A 15391-nucleotide genomic window follows, 5' to 3' on the forward strand; every position below is an offset into this window, starting at 1 on the left:
TCCTGGAAGGAAAACATCTCCTATCTTGCTGTAGCTCAGATAATACACTAGTGTGATCTCTCTGCATTACACACATACACAACCTTGCAGGCGCACATGCACAGATACTGCATGTAGCGTGTACAAACACTCTACAAGCTGTATTCATACACAAAAACACGTCTGCTTAAGCAGATACAAATGTCCAATCTATTAAAACAAGTACTTTGGTGCATGTATGGTGGGGTGTACTGGTCTTATCACTGTTTGTCTAGTCTGACATGTAGAAAACCAAATGTTACACTTGCACGTCTGCATAAATAAAAGGAACTTTCAGAGGATCTACGACCAAGAATTGATAATTTACATAAAAGCAGAAAAAAGCATTACAAAGTGATGTTAAAGACTTTAGAAATTACAGTTTGGCAAACTATCTACAAATGGAGACACTTGGACTGTGGCTACTCTACCAAGAAGTGGATGGCCAGTCAAAATGACCCTAAGAGCACACAGCACAGTCACACAGAGAGACAGCCAAAGATTTGAAGGCATCGTTAGAACTGGCTAATACATGTGTTCATGAGTCTACAGTACATAAAACAATAAACAAGCAGGGTGTCTATGGCAGGACACCACGAAGGAAGCTCCTGCTGGCTAAAAAGAACATTGCTGCTTGCCTGAAGTTTGCCAAGGACCACATTGACACTGCACAGCAGTATTGGCAAAATGTTTTGTGGACTGATGAAACTATATTGAACTATTTAGAAAGAACACACAACACTACATAAAAAAAATGGTCACTGCATATCATCATGAAAACATCATCCCAACTGTAAAGTATGGGGGAGGAAACATCATGATTTGGGCCTGTTTTGCTGCATCAGAACCTGACCAGCTTGTAGTGATTGAGGGAAAGATGAATTCCCAAGTGTATTAACAAATTCTTCAGGATAATGTGAGACTAATGTCTGTATGTCAGCTGAAACTGTGCAGAAGTTGAGTGATGTTACAGGACAATGACCCAAAAGACCAAAGCAAGTCCACAACCGTATGGCTGCAGAAGAAGCTGTGGAGTGAAACTCCTGTTGTAAGAGGACTCCCATCCCTACAACTGCCCCTATTCAATCCACTTACCTTTACCTGATTAAACCATCTTATGTTGTTTGTCTCAGCTTATTAACCCCGCATGTCATATTGCACATGCAGACAAACAATTCCTTTGCACCTCCACTTACATCATCATTCATCCCACCCTCACTTTTGGGAAGACCTCTTACATCTGTCCTCCATGCTTCCAGTATTTTCTCTGGGCCCACAAAAAGACAAATTTCTCAAATTTCTCTGAGAGGTTTCAGTCGAACATCTTCCTGCTTTATTTACCATTTATCCTTCCTCTACATCTATTCACCCTCAAGGTCTAAGTGCTGCCCATACAAAAATTAACCCTAATTGTCAATTGGCACATGTTGATCATCCTCCACTTGACATGTAATAGAGCAAGACATGGCAGTGCACAAAGAGCGGACAAAATGTCAAAATGAACATATTATATGTTATAAAGTAATAAAATAAAATAGTCTTTCTCTATGTCTGAGACGTTGTAGAGGTCAGAAATTCAAGCAGCTCTTTGTTTACTTGAGACTCAGTGATGTGAGTGCATTAGGGAAGCCCTGATCCCCTCTGAATGGTGGAGAGTGAGATTTGGCATCTTGCCACATCAAGCAGCATCAGAGGCGTGCAGTGGGTTTACCCTTTGTTTTGTGCAAAATGGCTTCCTGAGGCTCCAGTTTGTGACAACACAGACACTTAGCCCTGTCTGCATGTGCAATATGACATGGTTGCTCTCATCAGCCATTACTCCCCGGGGACCATAACACACACACAGTAGAGTAGGAAACTGGAAGAATGGTGTCAGATGAAAATGAAGAAGTATTCCTTTTCAGCCTCGTGCTTCATCCCAGAACAAAATTTAATTGTTCATTTCATTGTTAAAACAGTAAAACTACTCATTCTCCATATGTTCGCAGCAGTCAACAGTAGTACTTGTAATAGTATTCAAATTAGACTATGTCATATTTCAGTGCCTCTGCATCAGTCCTACATCAGTGTTGTGTTTTAACAAGACATTGGCGATTGCCTTCAATTAAATCAATTTATAAACAGCATGATGTCATAAAATGGCTAAATAAGCTTTATGTGTTTCAAATGAATCGAGTCTAGTGCAAAATATGAAGCACGAGTGCTGAATTGGTTACGGCTCACAGACTAATCTTCTCTTAAAAGAGAAATCTGGGCGCCCATATGAGGTAGGTCTGTGTAAACAAAGGTCAGGCATGAGGGTCACAACCTCAGTGGAGCAACCATCCCTGACGCCAACCTTCAATTGTCCGTGCACACCGGCAGCTACCGCAAAGGTGAGACTGCGTAAATCTGTCCGGGCTCCATTACGGAGTTGATTTGCCCTGCTATACTGTGTTAATGGCATGATAATCAGATTAATAAAACCACGCTTCAGGCAGGGAGAGATGTCTGTCAATCCCTGCTGAAAACACACAAGTAAGAAACTTGAAGCGGCCCGAGGGTGAACCATCAAAAGCCTTGATACATCTGATTAAACTTCAAATGTAGGACAAAATATTTACATAATTCACAAAAATGAAAGAGGGATAAAAGAACGGCAGCTTAACTAATTTGATATCTGGTCAAACCAGCGAAAGCAAAAAAATAAAAAACACACTTCCTCTGACATTGTTTGTGCTTGAGCCTCCAATATACTATAACAAATTATTTTTATTTTAAAATATGTTATTTTTGAAGATGTTTACTTGATTTGAAATGTCAAAACACACTGTAGTGGACATAAATACAATGCTGAATATTTTTAACAGCTAGACCTCAGTGCATACTTTGAATGGATCATTACATTAAACCATCTCTCGCCCTGTGGTAAGTCTACTGTATGCCCTGGGGCTGCTGACACAGACAGGGGGGTCTAATGGTCTGCTGTATTAGTGGGTTAATTGCCATGTCCCAGTCTACATTGGATTGTGAGTTGGGTCATTTTAGCTTAATTGTTAGCCACCCACAGCCCACCACTGGTGCACTGTGGGAGTATTAAGTGTTGGAGATGATCTTCATCATGCACTTCATGCACAGTTGACCCTTCATAGAAAACTGACTTGGTTATAGACTGCCACCTGCTGGCACTACGGTGATACTGAGTCGTCGCTGATGACCATGGGGTCCACACAAGGGACGGTCAATCTGCTGATAGTGACACATGTTAAACACATTTTAACACACACACTTTAATTTTGATCATTAAATTGCTGCCACATTCAACGTCTTCATATGCATTCTACTGTAGTTAGTGTTACTCACGCCAGCACACAGTGAAATTGTTGTGTACTGTACATGCAGCTTGGTCGCACTGGAAATAGTTTGAACCTACATATATTATATATGTAGCTTTATTCCATATCAAAAGCTTTTTATATGTTTAGTTGCTGTGAATGTGTGATTTTATTATTATTATTTAAATTATGTTCAATAGAAGGCACAGTGAGTGATCTCTATTTTTATTGACTGTTACATAAATTGAATGCCTTTAATTTATTACAGTTATTTTAATACGTTTTTTTTAATTTTGCACTCTTTGATTCTGAAAACTGGATTAAAATCTAAACAATTTCAATAAAACTGTAAAATAATAAAAAAAATGTATTGTTAAATAATATTGTAGTATAACAGTTGATTTTTTGTGCTTGTACTTTCCACTTTTACAGCATTATAATGTTTGTATTTTGCGACCCCCCCTTCACCTGACGGGTGCAGTGAAGAGAATAAGCTGACACATGAGCAGATCCTCAGTTGTTGTCCTTCTCGTGGACTGCACAGAAAATTTGCATTTTAATGGCCCTAGCTGCCTGGTCCCCCTGCATCAGAGTGAAAGCTCAGCTGAAAATGTCGGTGACTGCCCGCAATGACGGACTGGAACCAGTTTCCACGTAAACACAGCCAGAAAAACAAAAAACAACAACTTGACATGTGATATGAAACCTTCTAGCCGAATGTCCTTCATATATAATGAAAACTTTATTAGAATTTAAAAAATACTTAACCAAAAGGTTCATAGTGTTTGGTAATGGTTTGTCTGATTTAGTTTGTCCAGGTTAACATGTGTTACTGTGCATTTACTTCACTGTTTATGTAAACATATAACAAAAGTAAAAGGAACAGTTTCCAGCCATCTAACCCACCTTCAATTCAGTTCAATAAAAGGGTCCATGTGCAACATTTCTGTGCTGGATGTGGTTGTTTGGAAAAAATATAGAAATTAAGATTAAGTTGCAAAGATTATTTGAACATTTTACAATACGGTGCATACATTCTGAATGAGTATTATGGGTATTACCAGCAAAGAACTGCACATGTAATCAGAAAAGATGAGATTGTAATGCATTTAGGTTTTGTAGAAAGTACTTGCTGCAATGCTGCCATCTAGAGGTCAGCAATTGAATGACACCTTTATTTATTAATGACCACCAGTGTTTGAAGGGTTTTTATGGGTTTCTTTTGTACTGTATGTTACAATAGTTTGTGTTTTTCTCTTCAATCAGCCGCTCTGTTAAGATGTCACCACAGCCGATTACATCACTGTGTGTGCTACACAGTGGTTACAATAATGAAATTCATACTGTCCCAATATTATTTCAACTTGGTATAGACAATAACTATAAACTACATCTATGACATTTGTACCCCTATGCTTTTGTCTATTGTGCCAAATGGTCCAACGGCTGGCTGATTTTAACCACAGCAAACCCACTAGCTCATATAGTAAACGGGTATGAATATTCGGTTGATTATTAATCAAACATGACAATACTTTAAACAACAATTTATTTTTATTATTTATCAGAGGATTACTGTATATATATTTGAAGGTGATTTGGTTTCCTGGGTGTGGTTGGCCCAGCTGTGCGCTGAAAAAAGAACGATTTGTAAAGGTAAAGGATATACACAAAGGATATGAGGTCTATCTACACATGTAATGTCAGCAGATGCACCACAACAATGTGACCTCGAGTAAAAAGACTTCTCTATATGATGATTTTCTTTGTACACTGCATGCTTTTAGTTGTTGATTTGTGACACTTTTTGGCATTTTTGTTTCAATAATTTAGCTAAATCACGTGATTACTGTATTATCACTGGATTTCACTGGGTTTTTTACTCAGGTCTACTTATATTGAGGTACAACCACATTTTAGAACATACACAAATGAGATCCTTGCCACTTGTCTTTTGAGACAGCCTTCACAGTGTGGCTGAACAGAAAACAAGTTGTGCATAGCTGATGGGTCCCATATGCAAACATGAATCCTCTGGGACTATGAGCATTTGAAACCTCACGTCAGCTAGTAGGAAAATACCTGGCTTCATTTGTTATTGTTTCTTGAAGCGACACTGTATGATCTTTATGACGGAAAATACTAAATACTGAGTGTGCAGGATAAAGAATGCCAGGTCCACAAATACAAAACAATAGTTAAATGAAAATTTTACAAACATTTTCACACATGGATTCTTAGATTATAGTCAGTTGTGAGGCACTCATATTGGACAGGCAGTTTATTTACAAATAGCAGACCCATACACACAAAGAAAAGAAAGTAATAATGGCAAATTGTCCAAAGAATCTTGGGTGATGGGGATTTTATTTCCAACAGATCTCAACAATCGAAACACCGTCTCCCTTGATCTCTAATTGCTACAGGCTCAGAGCATCAAAATGACTCAAAAACATACAATCTCCGATGGTCATCGGCAATTTACTTTAGAAAAATATCACCATGGTGACCCACAGATTCACAGATTTGACCATGGAAAGAAAGACATATTTACAGTAATCCACACAAAAAGAAAAACAAATAGAAAAAAATAAAGAGGGATCAAAAAAAAAAAAAAAAAAAAAAAGGTTTGAAGGAAAAGATGAGCAGTGCAGAGAGGGTCCCAAAAGGCAAAGCTTGAGCAATTCTTGCTTTAAGGTCTCTAAATGGACACCTCTTAATCTTTTCATTTTTCCTGTAAAGACCAAGAAACGATTCAGTTATACAAGGAACAATAATAACAGAGGGTGGTACAATGTCAAAGTAAATACAGAACTATAACTGTGATTTATTACAGTAATGAGAGGACCTCTGTCTTTCTGTGATTTGACATTACAGAACCAAGAGTTTGGTTCATCTTTACACATGTATTAGGGTTAGTAGGTAGAAGTTTCTAGATGATTTATGATAACACACTGAAATGTGCACTGCAATACTAACAACAGAAACAATCACACCATGGATAGACATATGGTTGTACATGGTTCCACTTTACTTCAGGGTGTTCAGCTTTTTATTCTGAGTACCATGTATAATCAAAAAGTGTTATCTCCACATTTCTGACAAATGATAACTCACAGTTCTTCTTCCGCCAGTATTATCTGCACCTTTTGTTTTGCAATTTGGGAAAAGAGCTCACATTCATTTATTTGTGGGCACAGTCACTACATGATGCAAATCAGCTACAGTGCAACCCCTAAAGTAAAGTGATGAAATATGAACAGTGTGCATGTAACACAGCTCTTACAAACAGACATAAAACGGTTAGTTGTTTACCATGAAAACAGACCATTATCGGCTTTGCTGAAATGTCAGAATGACAGATGTAGGGAGGGAGGGAGATAGTAAAAAGTAGCTTCTTTACTTTCACAGCATGAATTGTACAGTATTTCTCAATAGGTCCCCACCCAACGTTGAGTTCCGTACACAAGTTCACAAATGTGGCTAAAGGACAGAATGGCTGGATCGGCTGCAGACAAGCAAAGTGCTGTAAAGTGCTGATTGAAGTGATGCAGTGAAGCCGGATCAGAAAGGGTGGCGGGTTTGGAAGATGCACTCACACAAATATGTGGCTGCGAGGGTCAGGGGGACAGTGAGTGAGAGTGAGTGCTCTCAGCATCCGAAGGAGATCTCACCTCTTAGTTGTCCTGCAGTGCAGCCACTTGGACTGACTGACAGGGTTTAGTATCTAGAATGAGTCTGCCAGTGCTGAATGAGGTGGGGGGGGGGGGGGGGGGGGGGAACAAACGAGAGGATGCTCAAGTCACAATTGAGATCAGAACACCACAATGAACGTGAGAAGACTTGTGTCCACACAGCTGCCTACATGGCAACATGGTGGTTATAACTACTACACATATTTAGTGTTGTGACTCATCAGGCAGTTGGACATAAGAAGAACTGGAAGACACATTAAACTAAAATGACAGAGTAGCTCTTTCAGAGCGGAGTACTGAAGCTATTTCTGTGACTGACCCATCATGTCTGACAAAGGGAAGTCTGTTTGATCATGCAATCACACATATGGTAAATGCGTAGAAGCCTATTACTGTTGAATGAGCAATGACTAATACTGACAATAAAGCAGAACAGTTTAGGTTCCCAAATGTGCACTTACACACCTGGTGTGATCGTCAACAAAACAAAATGACACAGAAAAATAACACTTGCAAGACATGACAAATCACAATGAAGTATGGAAATCCAGGATGTGAATGAGCTCTGATCTCAGTGTGGGAATGAGGGGGAAGTGCCCTTTCTTTGCATTCACATGCATCATCACAAGCTACCTCTTCCTGGTTGACATGATGAGGAAAGATGAGGCGAATGGTGCCCTCTGCTGGTGAAACATGAGATGACGACAGGGCAACAGCCAGATGGGAAAGGATCAGGACAGCACACTGGTGTTCTGTGAATCCACGTCTTGCATGCTCATGACATCTGTACTTACTCCACTCTCATATACCGGGTTGTCGAAAGCTGACTCTTCTGTCATGTTGTCATACGGTGGCAAAGATGTTGGCATTCTGATAGACTTCCCTTGCAGCCTGAGTAAAGAAACAGGGAACATCCAGTAAGGCCTCATTTGATTCCAAGTGAAATAAATGAAGATTTAAGCCCAAGTGAAATAAATAAAGATTTAAGCAACTACTTACTTTGCAAAATATATATAAATCCCAAGAACCACCACCAAGATGACTGCAGCTGGGATGAACACTGCAAGGGCAATATTGGTTCCATCCATGTCATAATTCCTATTAACAACTAGAAGGTAAAAAACATAAGAGGCATTATTTCTGTGAAACATACAGAATAAATATGTATTCTAGTCCAGTTTATTAAAACACAACCTACCATCTAGCCTGCGTTCGTCCACATACTGGGTCGAGGATGCTACAAAGACAGAATCTAGTCAGTATTCAAACTGTTGTGTAAGTTGTTGTGTAATATGAAACACAATCCATATATTGCATTTACATACAAAATAAATGCAAAGTCTTTGTATTTACAAAAAGCAACTAAATCAATGCAATGCATGTTAGGACAACTGCAGACACTGAATGTTTTGGTGTGGGTATGGTTTACCTTTGCAGGCAGGAGGAGTGCTGTTCCACTGTGACGGGTGTCCAGGGACACAGTAGATGGTGGCTTCACCCTGCAGCTCGTAGCCTGAGTGGCAGGAGAAGGTGAGTGTCTCTCCAGCTTGGTAGAAGGCTTTTTCAGAGCTCTGCACACTAGTGGCGGCAGCGCCGGGGTTCCTGCACGGCTCGTACTTTTCAGCTGAGAGGCAGGACAATGTCTCGTGTCACAAAAAAATGTTTCTTTTTGATCAGCAGAGACACTCGCACGGATGCATAAAAGCAGCGAGGGAAAAGACATGAAAGGCAACATAGGCCTTTTATTGTGTACTTAAATAATGCCCACATCCCACATCACCAAAAATGCATTATGGGTAAAACATCACACACGCACACACACACACACGAAAGACTCGCCGTCTGGTAAAGTTTTGTCAGACATTCTGACAAAACTTTACCAGACAGTGGTTCACTGAAATGGAAATAGAACTACGAAACCACAGACATGCTCTATGTGTGTATTGTCGCATGTTTGAAGTGAGCAAATGAAGATTTAGATTTTCTGCTTTAGCTTAATGTGATGAAAAATGAATAATTCAGTATGTGTCAAAAGTAGTAGAAAATCATATATTCAGCAATAACACACTATGAGCATGTGCAAGTGACTTACGGACACACTTCGGCAGCCTCTCGCTCCACTTGGGCGTGGCAGAATCTCGATTGTAGCAGGTCAGGAGGCTGTTTCCAGACAGCAGGTAGCCTTTGTTACAGATGAACTGCACTGTGGAGCCAACGTTGAAGCGGCTGCCCGCGATCACTTTACGGCTGTGCGCCACATTTCCTGGGTCCTGGCATGTCATAACTGGCGTATCACAAGAAGGAGTCACAATAAGAGTTTTATAATCAAGATATATTTAGAGAAACTCCAAAATATCCATTTGGGACAATTAAATGGAATTAAATCAACTTTAGGAAGTGAAAACACTTTGATTTTAAGAGCATTCTAATTTCACAAATCACACGACTGAGATAAACTGCTGTTAATTAGCATCACAATATTTTCCACCTGTGTACCAGGATTTTTTTATGTTTTAAGTAACAAATTAGAGATGTAATTTGTTTCTCTACTGGAAAAATCCATTTGCCATTTGGTGACTTTATTCACACTCATGACACAGTGTCCAACAAAGTGTAGAAATCTGCATAATGCAGATGTGCAGGTTAAACTCACATTGAGAGTTTGTTGTCAATGCAAACCAAAGATCATAAAAAGTATAATATATGTCCGTTGAGGTCTTAGTCTCACTATGATCATATGGAGAAACTCCCTGACTTTGTGTTTCCTCTCACCTTCCTCACACCTTGGCACATCACCACTCCAAGTCAGATCCCACTGGCACATGAGGATCTCGGAGCCAACCAGCTCATATCCAGGGTAGCACTGGTAGGTGATGACCGTACCGTGAATCAGATCAGGGTGGGAAGTGCTCTTCCAGCCGTTGATGATCTCCGGCAGCTCGGGGCACGTGTCGTTTCTTGGCACCTCTGTTGGTGTTGGGCGCAGAGCAGTCGGTGTTGCATTGTGTTGTTAGGCAGGAAGAGGGACAGAACGGAAAGTGCAAAATTGAGAATTACAGACTTGCACAGTGAGGAAAGACATCGGGGGCAGAGAAATGCTTTAAAGTTATTTTTTTTAACAATAAACGTTACATTTTTATGTTTTATACAAAGTCTAGTATATCAAGGGACACATGATGAGGTTCCTGAAGGACATCACAACATTAATATGCAGCAATTTCCTATGCAGGAAATGAAAACGACTGCACGTTTTTCTGTTCTGTGTGCACTAAACTGCGACGGTTTGGGAGCAAAATGTAAATAGAGGCTTGTGATGTTTGCTGGGAGGAACACAGCATGTGGTTTGGCACTAGTCAATCTGTGCCTCCCTAACTGCAGCATACATGGCCAAGAACACAAAGAATTGGGCAAAACCAGCTGACGTTGAAGTGTACCCTATTATTGTGGCTCCGTGTTTGTTGTTATCTAATCATGTGCACCTGCGATAAGGCAGAAGACAGAGGCACAGCAAGAGCAAGAGAAAGAGGCAAAGGCACAGAGGAACAAATAGAGATTTTCTCTAATTGGTAACATGCTGCTTTGTATGAATAACAGTTTCTATTCCATGCTAGTTACAATTTTTTGGCTTCTTGTCTGCCTTGCAAAAGGGAATTTTAACAGTACACGTGTATCAAACGATCTGAATAAAAAAAAAAAATCTAATAAAATAACTGCATTTGATTTAAATGAATTAGTGCAGAAAATGTTTTTTTTTTTTTTATGCAGTCTTGTCACAGTTTAAAAACAAAAAATGAATCACTCTCTTACCAAAGAAGTGCACCACAAAGCCATTATTGTAGCCATATATGTTGGTGGCAGGGTCGGACTGGAACTGAATAGTGACGTCAGCCATGGATGTATAGAGCTTGAAGTGTGGCCGTGTCCCGCTGTACTGACCCAGGATGTTGGCTGTGAGGTCATCACCATCGTAGAAGGTCAGCAGGTCATTCTTCCCCAAATGGAGACTAGGATACACATACAAAAAGTAACTGCACTTCGTCCTAATGACTTAAATTAAGGTTCTCATCTGAAATTGCAGCTGCACTGAACTTCTCCACGTATACGGTGGTGTGGCATGTTTGCTGTGGATGATGTGCAGGGCCTTAACAGTTGAGTTACTAGTGCTACCCTTTGCGTAAAATCAAATTCTGATGACACAAAGTGCTGTCAGCAGTACTAGTAGTAGCAGTACTTGGAAAAACATTAATTCTGTTTATATTGGATGGATCAAATGTGAAGTAAACACTAAATAATTCATGATGTATTTCTCTTTGCCTCCCACATTGCTCTCATGAATATGTGCTAAAGTGTATATACCACCTGCAAATATGAACATGATACAGAAACAATCCAAAGGAATAAATCATTTCAAATTACTCTTTAAGTTACTGGAGTGGCAACCAGCAGCATATAAAATAATAAATACATACATTTCCAATAAGTAATTCCAAATTCTCAATGTGGCAGAGCCGAGCCACAATGGTAATGTCAGTGATTAGCTTAAGAATGCATTAACCTTTTCCAATTGGAGATTCATATTTCCTTGCCCTCTTTATACAACATCAGTAAAGCTTGACATTTATTCATGCACAGGGGGTTGTGAATGGCGAAATAAAATAATAAGTCACCCAAGTTGTAGTTGCTTTTTCTGATATAATAAGCAAGGAAAAACTCGCTATTCATGTGGCTCGAGGCAAGCATCAAAATAGCTGCGCAGGTTGGCAGCGTGATTGTTAATATAAATAATAAACAACGCCATTCTTTACGCCTGTCATACTGTAGGCAGGTGTAATGCATTTGTAGCTACCAGCCGCCCCGTCCCTTATGTAAACTCTCTCACCGCTATTTATTGTGCATGATCAAGCAAATGGCCATGTGCTCAAACTATTTTCAGAAAACCAGTGTTTTGCCAAAGTGGAAACAGATAACAACCCTCCCAGCTTTTTTTTTTTTTTTTTTTCAGCTCCTTTGCACAGTTTCTATTAATGCAAATCACAAAGCCTGCAAATCACATATCTACACAGTAGCTCTTCTCTCGCACATGTAGTTATAATCACAGCCTCATCCTTTTTTCCCCCTGTACTTATCTGTCTTTGTCACTGATTAACTTTAACCCGTCAAAAAAATATCCACGCTGTTTTGTCATCTAGTTTTGCGGCGTGCTCTTTCAAAACAAATGTTTGTATGTATATGCAGATAGGTGTCAGAAACGCTTTGCTATTCCCAGATTAAAGAAGTGCCTGCGTATGCACTCTTAGCGGGGTTGCAGACATCAGACATCAGAAAAAAGGGGAAGCGAGAGCTGCGGCCTGAAAACGCTGATTCAGTCATTTGTATTTCAGATCTGTGAATCAAAATCCAACATGCTAGCTTGTTCGGGAATAAAACAAATGCACATTACCCGAGAGAACAACATATGTAGAATTTATTATATACATATAGAATTATGGTAATTTTGCCCTCTTGTGTATTTCAACTACATTTCATCATCTTAATGAACTGTGTTAATGTAACTTTAATTTTAATCATAGTTATTTCATCATTTACTTATTTATTTCCTGGCTGATAAAAACTAATTCAGGTCATTCTGTTCATGTTTGCTGCTTCCTGTATCATGATATGATTCCTGTCTGGTGAATGCCACCTGAGAGCCATATTTCTTTGTTCATATCGATTTTTCTGTGAACTCAGTGATTCGCTTCACCTGTCTGACACATTATATAAGCAAAAGGGAGATTTGCTTTCTTGTTTCTTCTTTATTTCCAGAGCACAATTTGTGCCATGGCAATGATTCACAGATTTAAAGATAAATATCTGTGATGCAGTTGAATGTGAAGCCCTCTCCACCTTTATGCCTTATTCTTGACCATTGACCATTGGAGCCCATGAAGCTAGAGAGTGAAACCTGGTGATCTGCATATGCACAGACTAACTTAAATTGCAGTAGATGTCAGCCTACTAGGTTTTATGTTGACATAAGGAAACAAATAACCCAGAATCAATTTACCTTTTCTCAATCTCTTATTTTCAATCTCCCCCACAGAATTTCCACATTATTTCTGAGCAGAAACAAGCGGCAGTTAAATAAAAAAAAAAAACACTTCAGATTGAATTAACCATAGCAGGAGCAAGTCCGACATGTAGAATTTATGATGACTATCATGACTTCCCTAAAGGCAACAATTTGAGACAAAAAACAGAATCACTGGTGACTTGTGTATCCCTGTGCAATGTGCAAGTGGTAAAATGTGGACAAACAGTAAATTCCAGCTTTTGCTGACACAAATAATAGATGCCAGCTCCATGAATAAAAGTGAAATGAGGTATTGAGCGACGAAGTACTCTCTCTGGTTAGCTGGCAGGCTATAGACACAGTTTTCACGTCCATGTTAACGATGGTGGCTGATAGAAATAACAGCAATGGCAACGCATGTCTCCTCTTCCACACCAACACGAGAACACTGCATGCCTACTGTACATGGATCTAATGCTAGCTGAAATATTTGTTGCTGAAATGTACGAGACAAAAGAACAGAAACCAACAAACAAAGGCTCTTTCATGTGATGCATCCTCCCCGATTATGATGCAGCCTGCATGCTAACAGTGACTGTGTAGAAGGATGTGGTATTCATTGAGAGTAATAGCACCTGGACTGCAGGTTTACTACTCTCTGCATAAATTGGCAGAGGCTTTTCTTATTCACTATAAAATAACTGGGCGTCCATCAGTGAAGTGCACGGACGGCCGCCACAGCAGGGCGTCTGCATCTGCTTTCGATTTCCACAGTTCCCACCCCTTCTGCTGATGTCAACAAGGCCTATCCGCCTCATCATTGCACTGCCTTTCTCCTTATCTCCCCTCAAAGACCTCCATGCATTCAGACTGCCCTAGAAGGAAGGATGTGATACTGTCAGTTGGCAATCTTAGATTAGCTTCTGTCTCTGCATTTTAATGCTCTCATTTTGCCCCACTCTTTACAGGTTTTCCCAAGAGCCACACTAATGCCATGATCCTGCTCGTTTCTTATTGTCCTGTAATGAACCTTTTTTTTTTTTTTTTTTTTTCCTCTTTTCATGTAGGTCTCGCTCTTGATTTCAATGCTTTTACTTTAACCAGGTTAAAAGTCTAAGCCATGTTCCTTTTCTTTATTTTCCTCTATTTCTCCACAGACCTCAGTAGCATTACTGTTGATGTTCACAATTTCTTTCTAACCTCATACCATTAGCATGTTTTTGCACTTATTGTGCAGGTGAAATGTGCTTTCAGCTTTTTATTTGTTCAGAAGTCAATCCTGTGCTGTGCCTCTGTGTTGTGGATGGATCTTGGATCCCCCCCTTATAATCTCTCTGAAATATATTTTGGTGGGTTCATTCATCAAACGGTGTACTCGTGAACAGCTTTTTCCTTCTGACAAACACAGAGAGACGGTTTTGTCTGATATGCGGGTTACAAGACAGATGTTCTGGATAATTGACAGAAATTTAAATCTATAATAGCATTTAGCAGCTATTGATGCCGCAGTCACATTACCTCACTGTTGCAGTCAAAAATTCAGTAAACAATCTTGGTCAAGATATAAAGCCAACACTGCAGATGTATCTTAAAAAAAACACCAGATTTATGGTTGCTATTATTTGAAAACCCACTTGACACACTGTAACCTCTTCTCCTGTCTTGGTTCTTAAATAGTCTCCCCAGTTGCTCCAACTTATCAAGAATGCTGCAGTCAACCTTGGTTTTAAATTTTCCCACTGACCCCATCTATTCGCTCTACTGTCTGCCTGAAGTGTATTCAAAACCCTGGCGACAACACGGAAGAATGCCAAATTAACACTGCCTTAGGTCCAGACTTACCCAGGCTTTCTGTGGTGAGTCATTACAGGTCGCTCAGCTGCCTTCTATGTAGCAACCTGGCAATCACTTCACCCAAATGCCATTCCACCTGGCCTCTTTTTAACTGATTTCCCTTCCACTCATGAAAAACGCTCACTCTCAATCCTGAAGAAACAAAAGAAATATTGACATTCTGTCTTCTGCATGTCCCTTAGTCCTTATTCTACATTTTAAAGGTGATACTTGTTTAGAATTGTCCTATTTGATTAAATATCTCCTTCATCAGGATGCCTTGGGTATTGCAAAGTTCCAGGGGACTGCTTGAAAAAGGACTTTCAGAGACTATCTGAAGACACCTCTGCATACCAATGGGGCACCAGTCGGGTTCTGCAGATGAGCGGATGACAGCTGTGTTTTGTACAAGCCTCCAGGCATTTTGTCACCTTCACTGACAAGTCAAGCCAAGTCAAGTTTAAAGCACCCAACAAATC

General features: G+C 39.8%; 1 protein-coding gene across 3 annotated transcripts in view; it reads right to left on the bottom strand.

The window, feature by feature from the left end:
* Positions 1-4919: 4919 nt before the first annotated feature.
* LOC113170189 (seizure protein 6 homolog) overlaps positions 4920-15391 on the bottom strand; it is a 78747-nt gene continuing 68275 nt past the window's right edge. Inside the window, exons 10-18 of one of the 3 annotated variants that reach the window (XM_026372164.1) lie at positions 10835-11031; positions 9800-9994; positions 9120-9311; positions 8457-8651; positions 8226-8264; positions 8027-8135; positions 7822-7918; positions 7007-7079; positions 4920-6066 (exon numbers count right to left, since the gene is read on the bottom strand). In XM_026372164.1, the coding sequence (XP_026227949.1) occupies positions 7053-7079; positions 7822-7918; positions 8027-8135; positions 8226-8264; positions 8457-8651; positions 9120-9311; positions 9800-9994; positions 10835-11031 (1051 nt within the window). In that variant the 3' untranslated portion in view covers positions 4920-6066; positions 7007-7052. Of the gene's footprint in view, positions 6067-7006; positions 7080-7758; positions 7919-8026; positions 8136-8225; positions 8265-8456; positions 8652-9119; positions 9312-9799; positions 9995-10834; positions 11032-15391 lie in introns of those variants that run through there. The other 2 variants (XM_026372165.1, XM_026372163.1) reach the window with 2 other exon arrangements.

The sequence above is a fragment of the Anabas testudineus genome, chromosome 14 (genome assembly GCF_900324465.2).
Source record: "Anabas testudineus chromosome 14, fAnaTes1.2, whole genome shotgun sequence".
In the NCBI taxonomy this organism is placed as follows: domain Eukaryota; kingdom Metazoa; phylum Chordata; class Actinopteri; order Anabantiformes; family Anabantidae; genus Anabas; species Anabas testudineus.